The following is an 11255-nucleotide window of genomic DNA, read 5'->3' as shown; positions in this document are numbered from 1 at the left end:
GATTTGTTTTCAGGCTCTTTATTCTGAGGTTACATACAAAACACAGGTAGGTACAAAATCAAAACACTGTCTTAGGGTTCCCTTTGATTGTTCTCATTCTAAATGAGTGTTTTACAGGAATAAGACCGCGTCTCCTCAGTATGATAGAATGGGGATGGTCCCTTTGGCCTGTGCTGGTGAATGATAGACAGTATGGCCCGAGTGTGTGACAGAGACATCTTTAAGACATCTCTTATATAAAGCCGTCTTATCCCTTCATCTTAAAAGTGTGCGTTCTGTAAATGCCGGAGAGAAAGTGACAAAATATTGCCACAGATTCTTGTTCTTCTTTGGCTGTGTTTGGGTTGTTGATTTGCAGAAAGCGGCAGGGTAGCTTAGTGGTTAGAGCGTTGGGCTAGTAACCGAAAGGTTGCAAGTTCAAATCCCCGAGGTGACAAGGTACAAATCTGTCGTTCTGCCCCTGAACAAGGCAGTTAACCCACTGTTCCTAGGCCATCATTGAAAATAAGAATTTGTTCTTAACTGACTTGCCTAGTTAAATAAAGGTTTAAAAAAAAAAAAGGCCTACCGTACTAACTGGTTGATCATCAACACCAACAAATCATTAATATATATTCATTTTACTCTACTCTATATTCTCATTTACAACAAAAGTTGCAGAGGAAGCCCATCCATCAACGGGTGTGTGTCTTGTGGAAGATGCGGTCCAGCAGGCTACGTTTAGGTTTCTGTGGGGCAGGATTCTGGTCCCAGTCCAGGTCAGGGGGTCTAGAACCCTGAGGGCCAAACACATTCAGCTCCTTGAAACAACCCATCTCTATCATCTATAGAGAGAGACGGGGGGGGGGGGGGGGGGGGAGAGAAGGGAGTGATCTCTATTAGCCTATGACATAACCATACCTAACCTTGTGTAACCATACCTAACCTTGTGATAGATTGAATTGAACAAAATGTAACTAAATCAAAGGTAATTTGCTGCAGTTGACTTTACCTCTGTCTGCCAGGGTATGGCCACGCAGCCTGTGTTAAACTTAGTGTAGAAGTCGTCGTCTGTCCTCTCCAAAATGACTCCTTTTACTGTGGAGAACTCATCAATGTCCTGAACATCCTTGCAGTACACCGCCCTGGGCTGGACAGAGGGAGGGAAGGATGGGGATGATGACGACATGCCTTCCATTAGGATTAAGGCTATAGTTGGGGGTTAACAAGTAGAGAGGTTAGTGGTTACAGATAGGGTATGTACATTTGGTTTGAAGGGTGGCTCAATGACTCCGGCCTCCAGCCTCCTGAAGTTGACGGTGCTGAAGAAGGGATGGGACTTGACCCCTTCCACCCCACACCTTCGACACCCCAACCTCTGTCTCGGGTCTTTGGTCAACAGCTGAGAGAGTGGTGGGGAGTGAAAGAGAAGGATTAGTGCGAGCGAGAGAGTGAGAAAAGCATCGATGCAGTTATAATATAGAACTATAGGTAACTGCTAAAATAAAGGAAACACTTGAGTATATTGAAAGCAGGTGCTTCCACACGTGGTTCCTGACCCATGCTTCGGGTCATGTATAAAAATGCAGTTGTCCATTATAAGAGATCTTAGTGACTTTCAAAGAGGGGTGTCAAAAGAACATAGGGTGTTTAAAGGTTGTCTCTGTCACCAGATCTTAACCCAATAACACTTATGGGAGATTCTGGAGTGGTGCCTAAGACAGTGTTTTCCACCACCATCAACAAAATACCAAATTAGGGAATTTCTCAGGGGGAAAATGGTGTTGCATCCTTTCATCAGAGTTTCAGACACTTTTAGAATCTATGCCAAGGTGCATTGAATCTGTTCTGGCGGCTGGTGGTGGCACAATGCCCTATTAAGACCTATTGTTGGTGTTTCCTTTATGTTGGCAGTTACATTTACATTTGAACTACATTTAGTTGACAAGCTTCAGGTCAAAGCTGAGCAAAAATCTAGTCTCACAGAGCGGCAGAAGTCTTCTGTCTCGCTGCTAAATGTCTTCCTGTACTTCTCTTCCGTCTCCTGTATCCTTCTCTCCATCTCCTTTTCCGTCAATTGCTCTCCTTGTCTCTTGAACGGGGATCGTCCGGCCGTCATCTCGTACACAAGGCAGCCCAGGCCCCACCAATCAGGGCTTATCCCGTAGTACTCATGGCCAATCACCTCTGGAGCTGAGGGAAAGAGGGATGGGTTTGGAAATGTCCACTCCCTGTTTGTTGTTGCGCCTAAATTAGATCTTTAATGAGACTTAGTGATAATACAACATCTGGAAGGAAAATGTGAATATAAAAAAAAATATATATATTCATTTTGACCACTGTGGGTATTTGGCATCTAAACAGTGTGCAAGTATTGTAATGATATTTCATATACCTTGCACCTTTTCAAGTCCGCAAGATATGAATACACAGCCTGTTTTGGAGCCAACTTCAAGACCATGATTGTAATTTTGTCAAATCGCCATCACAAAAGTTCAAAATGTCCACTATTTCAACTGTATTAGGGCAAAATGTTGAAGTGGAATCAACTAATCACATTTTGACTTAATGGATGGGACCATTTTTACAATAATTTAGGGGAACTTTGTCTTCTTGAAGGCCAACAGCTTACTATGCAATAGCGAGCAGTAGTGTTCCCATGTACAGGCTAGCTAGCTTTTGTTGTTGGCTAGTTTGCAGCGGCTGCAGCAGGTGTTATCAAAGAGGATGTTGTTGCTAATTTGTTAGCTTCTCCCTTTTCAGGAATAACTTTCAACAAGAAATTAAGTTTCAAATGATCACCATCTGGTGAGTGGAACTGTTTTTACATTTTTTTTATTGCAGCTCGTTTGCTGTTAGCTATCTCTTTGAAAATAACTTGTGTGTGTGGCTCAGTTGGTAGAGCATGGTGTTTGCAACGCCAGGGTTGTGGGTTCAATTCCCACGGGGGACCAGTACAGAGAAAAAAATGTATGAAATGTATGCATTCACTACTGTAAGTCGCTCTGGATAAGAGCGTCTGCTAAATGACTTAAATGTAAATGTAAACATTGTTGCACTTAAAGTGGTACTGACAGCATTTTAGCAACTTAAAATCAGTTAATATAAACCCCCAGGAAGAATATGACACTTAAAAAAACATTTTCTGACAAGCGACTACTTAGATATGGTCATTTTAATGTTTTCATAAATTCTTAGAATGTTAGAGAATTACATATACTAAGGCATTTATGAAAATTCTATAGCCATATAGAGTGGGAAAGCGGTCGTGCATTTGGACAATTAATACACTGCAGTAAATAAACCTGAATAAAAACATCTGTGTTGTCCAGGACCGGTCTACACAGACTGGTGCACTATAGCCAATCAGAGCTACAGTAGGCCTTTATACAAACAAGCCATTTGTGTCGGAAATACTTCTTAAAAATATATCTTAGACACCGGAGCTTGTGAATTCAATATTGATTTTATTACACAGTAACAAGCCGAACTGGTCCACGGAGCAACTGCCGGTCCCAGACTGAGATCACTTTATATACAGTTTCAGTTTGACACAACATTCATAGTCACTCCTCTTTATGTATATGATCCACATCTTTTGGTATTCTGCCCACTATTGTTTCCTGATCTTACTTCTAGTCTGTCTATGACCATCTACTTGGTTTCTCCTCCCCTTCTTGACACATACTTAAGGGAATAGATTATATTGATGGTGTAACCATAGCAATGATACAGAAAATAATACAGACATGCATTCATAATGCAGGTGCATGTCCAAGGACACCCACGGGACTAGACAACGGCCTCCCCCAAGCCCACAATGGCCCAGTCACACACACACACACACACACACACAATGGCCTCCCCCCAAGCCCACACTGATTGTGCTCACCACTCCGAGACACACAACACATGCACCGGAAATTCCCCGTATTTGCCACACGGGCCTGTCATCATTCACTTTGAAATTAACTGTTTTTACAGTCAGTTGCAACAGCGTGACTTTAGATCATTACAACACATTCACCAAAACCCACCAAATACACCTAGATGGATTTCTGTAAATATGTAAACACCACGGGAGTCCTCTTACATTTGGGAACTTTACCGTCTTATTGATCAAACTATGAAAAAGGTAGTCTCCCTCACACACATCACACACAACGAAATCAACAACTAACGCTAGCCAGAGCAAGATGAGCTAAAATCTAATGAAGGAACATTAGATAAACCTTCTCAAACTTTTTCAGCTACTTGGCCATCAAAATTGCACTGAAAAAAGATGGGGATTTGTAGTCTCCTCCACCTACTGCAGCTCGCCTGCCAATTCTTGCTTGTCCCAACCAAGCACCCAAGCTAACTGGCTAAAGTTGGCTAGCTAGCTTCTTCCAGACACAAATGAGAGAACACCCCACGCTGACCATTTTACTCACTGTAGCAGAGCTGGTTAGGCTGTTTACATGTTATCTAGGGCGTTCTTGACTATTACTTTTTTTGCCTACGTTTACTGACACCGGTCATATTCAGCGGGTGTTGAGAGTTCGTAAATTCATCAGTTGTTCTGCGCTTTGGCACACTCAGATGAGAGTGCTCTGAAATCGGAGTAGATAGCCAGAGTAAATGTGTGAACGAAAGAGATATGCTAACTGGATAACAGTTGTTCAAGTTATTGCTAGCTAACCAAATGAAACCTCTATCTCTAGCTGTGTTTATCCACCGAAAAACAATATGAGGGGAAAAAGTCAGTCACTCACCCACTCCTTCCATGACATGACATCCTCCAAGCAGCTAGCTAGCTGTTAGGCTCTGTGTTTTTATCTTGCTACATAAATATATATGCTAGCCTATTAGCCACGTTATGACTGACTTGTGATGATTGCTCTTGCTAGTTTGATTGTATTGACATTCCTAGACTTAGTTACATTTCTGTTTTTGTCCAGAATATTGAGTCATTGAAACTGAAACAGTGCATCCCGAATGGAGGCAGCAAACAATGTACCAGGCCAGCTGTGATTTACAACCTGATAGTAATATTTTTTGGAATATCAATAAATGTATTGGTGAATTCTATTAATCATGCATTGAACTGCATCCATCTATTCGGCTAACAATTCCTTAGTGTACGTCATGGAAAGTTGAGATAACTGTAACATATTTTTAAAACCTCTTTATAAAGTTGGTTTTGTAGCATTAACTGGGAGTTTTATATTTTTGACTGATATGATTGTCTGTTTCATATTAAAATGCTGACAGCTCCACTTTAAACTTTGTCACTGGTTACTTTGTGTGCTAAATGTGATGTTTCTTTGGGAAGTAATAGCTGTACATTTCGATTTGGGAAATGCTTAATGGTTGTGTTTTTGTATTCTTATGATTGGGACCTCTACAGCCTTTTACGTCTGAGTGAATGGACTGTTTATCCTTTAAACGTCATGGGAGCTCCCGTGTGGCGCAGCAGTCTAAGGCACTACATCTCAGTGCTAGAGGTGTCACTACAGACCCTGGTTCGATTCCTAGTTAAATAAAGGTAAAATAAATGTCATGTTTGACCTGTCCCCAAATGAATATAGTTGGTTCAGGGTTCATTTTGATATTTCAACCTGCTTGTCCTGATCGCGTCTAGTCAGCATGTAAGCCGTACACCCACTTTTTTTTCAGTGGGCATTACGTATATTCACTTCTTATTCCCTACTGATGCGTATCGAAGTAGTGTAGTGGAGGTATACGACTTATTATTATGTAGTACAATAGAGAAATCATGCAAAAAGTTGCCTACACAATTGCAAAGTACATGAAATATATTCACATATGCGCCGCACACATAGCTTACTTTCAACGGAATATCATCTGCAGGCAGCAAGTGTGTGCAGCTCAACTGGTTTTGGCATGGAGCAGCTCACGAAGAATGACATCGGTAGCCGGTAGGGTAGGAAAGACGTTTCAATTTATATCTGCCAGTAAATGCTAAGGCAACAATGGGTATGCAAACCAGGTATTGAAAAAGTTTAGTCTGAGGTGTTGGTTAGTAGGTTATTTGTGATGTGCAATTGTCTTCATGTGCTATTTGCATCAGGGGCGTAGATATGGATGGGGCCTGGGTGGACAGAGGCCCACACACTGGTGAGCCAGGCCCTGACTGGCCCACCCAATCAGATTGATGTGGTTTAAGCGTTGTTGTAGACTTAGACCATCAAATTGTAACATTTTTTTTATATTTAAAAATAAAACTACTGGCAGTGAAAATCAGAAAAATCTATAGGAAAACAAACAAAACAGGATTTTTCACACAGGGTGCATTTCCTTTGCTGGGCGGGCCGTGTGGGAACTTCTTGGCAAAATTTGAGTATACCCACTCCTCCACTGCATAGGGCCGATAGAAAAACAGCAGTCACACAGAGCATATTTAAATTTTATTTAACCTTTAACTAGGCAAGCCAGTTAAGAACACATTCTTATTTACAATGACGGCCTACACCGGACGATGCTGGGCCAATTGTGCGCCGCCCAATGGGATTCCCAATCACGGCCGGTTGTGATATAGCCTGGATAAACATTCATGGCGATTTAGCTATCTAATTTGTCCTGGGATATAAACATTGGGTTGTTATTTTACCTGAAATACTCCGACAATTAATCCACAGATAAAAGAGTAAACCGAGTTAGTTTCTCGTAATCTCTCCTTCAGTCTTTGTCTTCTTTGGACTTTATATGGTGGTTGGCAACCAACTTTTAGGTGCATTACCACCACCAACTGGACTGGAGTGTGGACCTCAGTTCATCTTCAATCACCCACTTGGGTATATGCTCCTATAAACCAATGAGGAGATGGGAGAGGCAGGACTTGTATCGTGTCAAGCGTCACAAATAGAACCAAGTTATATTTTAGCGCCTGGCTACGCAGACGCTCGTGAGCAGTTTGGATGCAATGATTGAATAACTTATGTGTACATTTATTTTGCAACGCTCGCATTACGTGAGCGAGTGGTGTGGTTAGCATGTTATACCAGCCTATAGCCTCCACTACACCACTGGCCCTTTTGTGTTTGACGAAAAGTATACTCGCCTACATTAGTATGCTGGTATTACATTTCTGTCCTTTCAGAATCACAAACCTGTCACACAATGAAAGACTATAGGTTCACCACTGTGCAAACATGGCTATAAAATATATAACGGCTGTTAAGATACTGTATTAATGTTTCAAGAAAGGAGTGTATATATCTGGCAAAGTGGTTTTATGCACTGACTTAATAGATGCTGATAATTGAGTTTTTTACTCAGGCTGGTCTCGGGAAGAAATTATGAGTGCTCGCTGTCCGAGACCGAGTCAAGGCCGAGTACAAATGTATCCAATCAATATGTGGTCTCGAGACCGGTCTCGGGTACTACAACACTGACTGAAGCTAGTGTAACTCTGACTGATTTTGATTTCCGCTTCGTGCTACTCACTGTGGAGAAGGGTTATGAAGTGTGGTTACTCTTTCTATTACTCAATCTGCTCGAGGTGTTGGATGAATTCGGGAATTTTTGAGATTGTGGAACTTTAGTTTGTGTGTGTCTTCTGTTGGATACGCGCTCTGAGTTGAGAGCTCTCTTAGACTACAGGTTCTTTGTTCGTGCCTTTGAACATGCTATTGAAGACAGTACGGAGAACACCAAAGACAGGCTGTACTTTTTGGAGCAATTCACCCTGGGCCAACCTAGACATCTAGTCTGCAGTTGCCAACATGTGGAGGCTGACAGAGATTATGCAGATGCCAAAAGGCTTCTGAAAAAAACCACTGGAGATGAGTATAGAATCGCCACAGCTTACATTGAGAAGGTTCTAAGCTGGTCGCCAATCAGGGTTGAAGATTCCGAAGTTTTTCTCACTGGATGCCTCAACACTATGGATAATGTTCAATATAGGGAGGAAATGGACAGCCCAACAAATGAGAGCTATAGTCTCAAATCTGCCATAAAAGTTTAAAGAAAATTGAAGAGGGTCGGCTACCTACAAGAGAAATGGAAGAAGAGCCAGGTTTGCTGATCTGGTTACCTTTGTTGATTGCCAAGCCAGGATAGCATAACATCCTGTGTTTGGAAACCTAAGGGAAACCCCCCACCTCAGCAGTGAAGGGAGGTTCAGGACCTGTACATAGGCCAAGTGTTTTGAAAAAGAGGGAAGATGGTTTTGCCATCAGTGTCACACCAGCTGTGAAAACAGTGAAGAGCTGGGTTGGCAATCCCTCTGGTGCGGCACTCTGGCAGTGTCCGTTCTGTCAAAGAGAACACAGTCCAGGCACATGCACAGAACTGAACAAAAAGCCACATCAAGAGAAGTTGGACTTGTTGAAGACCCATAGGAGTCTGCTTCGGTTGTCTGACCCCTGGAAATATGAGCAAAGGATGCACACAGACTTACCCGTAAAGTTTGTTCACGTAAACATCCTACCATGTTGCACATCACCTACAAAAAGGTAAACCGCTGCAAAATATATGAAAACGGAGAGCCACATTTGGATGGAGATGCTGAGAGCCACACACGGGCCGGGAATCCTGATTGCATCTTAGTCATCGTGCCTGTCAGGGTTAATAAAATAAAATAAAAAGTCAGAATTTAACTCTGATTGGAAATTGGACTAATGGATCATTGCATGCAGAATGTCAGGTTATTGGAATCACTCATGCTATGCCTGTGACAACGAACAAGGATTGTGGCAAACATTTCCCGGCAAAACGAGAAGAGTCCGGGAGCCAAATCTTCCGCGCCATTGCTCATCAAAGCACATTGGTATGTGTGCTAAACTCTTGTGTTGCGCGATGCAAGTTGAACATTTTGTTTTGTAAATTGAAGCGTTGTGGAATAGGAATTGGAGTCAGTGTTTCATAGGGAAATGCTATCCAGTATGTTGATGCTTCATTTATGAACATTAGAACAGAGTATTGGGCTCTGTATTATCTTCGCATTGGTGAAAAGGCAAAGAGTGGCGTCATGTTATTGAATAATCAAACATTCTGGTGAGTGGGCTGCATGAGATGAAGATGGATTGTAAAGGAAGAAGTGGAGAACCACTGCTCTGATAACATGTAAGAAATTGACAGATAAAAACTCCAAAATGGTGGATTGGCAGCGATGCTCCACAGGCCATCGACCCTGCTGGTGACGACCGTGTTGGAGATGTATCCGATTGGTGTGGGTCTTTGGCGGTACCTTAGGAGAAGGTGGTGGCAACCCAGGACAGATTGGTTGCCCTGCTGTTACTGCCCATCTACACACAGGAGTGGCACACTGGGGTGAAGCTCCCTTTTTAAAATGTAACTAGGCAAGTCAGTTAAGAACAAATTATTATTTACAATGACGGTCAAACCCGGACAATGCTGGGCCAATTGTGCACCACCCTGTGGGACTCCCAATCACGGCCGGATGTGATGCGGCCTGGATTCGAACCAGGTACTGCAGTGATGCTTCTTGCACTGAGATGCAGTGTCTTAGATTCAGAAGCTACTACAGAACTTAACTTGTTATGCTGAACAGGGGCAAAGTGCTAGCAACCTCTGGTCCTAAAGATCATCCCTCCATGAAGACTCATCCACACACATACATTGTGTAATTTGTGTAATTGTTTCTTCCGTAAATCAGAGAACAATTAGGGGCCGGTGTGTAGGAGCCATTTTGGCCTGTTTATGTGTTGTCTGTCAAGGGCTATTTTAACTTGTTTTGTACACTATATGATGGGGTCATTGGTCGTGTGTGTGTGTGTATGTGTGTGTGTGTGTGTGTGTGTGTGTATGTGTGTGTGTGTGTGGCACAGGTGACCAGGAAGGGTAAGCACAATTGAGAGGAGAGCGCTTACAGTTCTTAACCATATCACAGATACAGCTTATAAAATGCTTCTCTCTGCACCTTTTGTATAGGAATGTGTGTATTGGAGCTATTTATATTTTATTTGCGCAATAAATGGGAACTTCACCCGACAAGAGTAACGTTTGGAAAGTTGATTCTTGTGGTCGTGTTATGGACGGCTCTCTCCTGTGCCAGCGGCTTTTCACAGGGAATCACCACTACAACCTGTAAGTGTACAGTAGGTTAGAGCCACGTACCCATGTACCCCAGGGTCCCCACCCTGCCTCGTACCAGATTCCCTTCAGATAGCTTCACCGCCAGGCCCAGGTCTGAGATACGGATGTGCCCTAAGAGAGGAGGTGAGGGGAGGGGTTAAGTGGGGCATTATTTCATATAGTATGGTAGCCACAGATGATTTCACATAATAGATCGTTTTCCCATGACAGGGAAAATCATGGAACACAAAGTACAGTGCATTTGAAGTGTTCAAAGCCCTTCACTTTTTCCACATTTTGTTACGTTACAGCCTTATTCTAAAATTGATTAAATAAAAACGTTCCTCATCAATCTACGCACAATACCCCATAATGAGAAAGCGAAAAGAGGTTTTTTGAATTTTTTCAAATTTATTGAATTATCTACGTAAGTATTCAGTCCTTTTGGTATGAGACTCGAAATTGAGCTTAGTTGCATCCTGTTTCCATTGATCATCCTTGAGATGTTTCTGCAACGTGATTCAATTGATTGTACATGATTTGGAAAGGCACACACCTGTCTATGTAAGGTCCCACAGTTGACGGTGTATGTCAGAGCAAAAATCAAACCATGCGGTCGAAGGAACTGTCCGTAGAGCTCCGAGACAGGATTGTGTCGAGGCACAGATCTGGTGAAGCATACCAAAAAAATTCTGCAGCATTGAAGGTCCCCAAGAACACAGTGGCCATCATTCTTAAAATGGAAGAAGTTTGGAACCACCAAGGCTCTTCCTAGAGCTGGCCACCCGGCCAAACTGAGCAATCGGGGGAGAAGGGCCATGGTCCGGGAGGTGAACAAGAACCCGCTGTTCACTCTGACAGAGCTCCAGAATTCCTCTATAGAGATGGAAGAACCTTCCAGAAGGAAAACCATCACTGCAGGACTCCACCAATCAGCCCTTTATGGTAGTGGCCAGATGGAAGCCACTCCTCAGTAAAAGACACATGACAGCCCTCTTGGAGTTAAAAGACACCCATGGGACTCTGACTATGAGAAACAAGATTCTCTGGTCTGATGAAACCAAGATTGAAGTCTTTGGCCTGAATGCCAAGCGTCACATCTGTGGAGATGTTTCCAGTGGCAGGGACTGGGAGACTAGTCAGGATCGAGGTAAAGACGAACGGAGCAAAGTACAGAGAGATCCTTGATGAAAATCTTCTCCAGATCGCTCAGGACCTCAGACTGGGGCAAAGGT

General features: G+C 42.8%; 1 protein-coding gene across 1 annotated transcript in view; it reads right to left on the bottom strand.

Annotated features, from left to right (window-relative positions):
* Nucleotides 1–2: 2 nt before the first annotated feature.
* LOC106562980 (G protein-coupled receptor kinase 5) overlaps nt 3–11255 on the bottom strand; it is a 33544-nt gene continuing 22291 nt past the window's right edge. Inside the window, exons 11-15 of the mRNA XM_014128146.3 lie at nt 10063–10152; nt 1964–2172; nt 1244–1381; nt 992–1129; nt 3–824 (exon numbers count right to left, since the gene is read on the bottom strand). Of these exons, the coding sequence (XP_013983621.1) occupies nt 675–824; nt 992–1129; nt 1244–1381; nt 1964–2172; nt 10063–10152 (725 nt within the window). The 3' untranslated portion in view covers nt 3–674. The remainder of the gene's footprint in view (nt 825–991; nt 1130–1243; nt 1382–1963; nt 2173–10062; nt 10153–11255) is intronic.

This window comes from Salmo salar, chromosome 11 (genome assembly GCF_965601325.2).
Source record: "Salmo salar chromosome 11, fSalSal1, whole genome shotgun sequence".
Taxonomy (NCBI): domain Eukaryota; kingdom Metazoa; phylum Chordata; class Actinopteri; order Salmoniformes; family Salmonidae; genus Salmo; species Salmo salar.
This window is presented reverse-complemented; position numbering and strand designations above follow the sequence as displayed.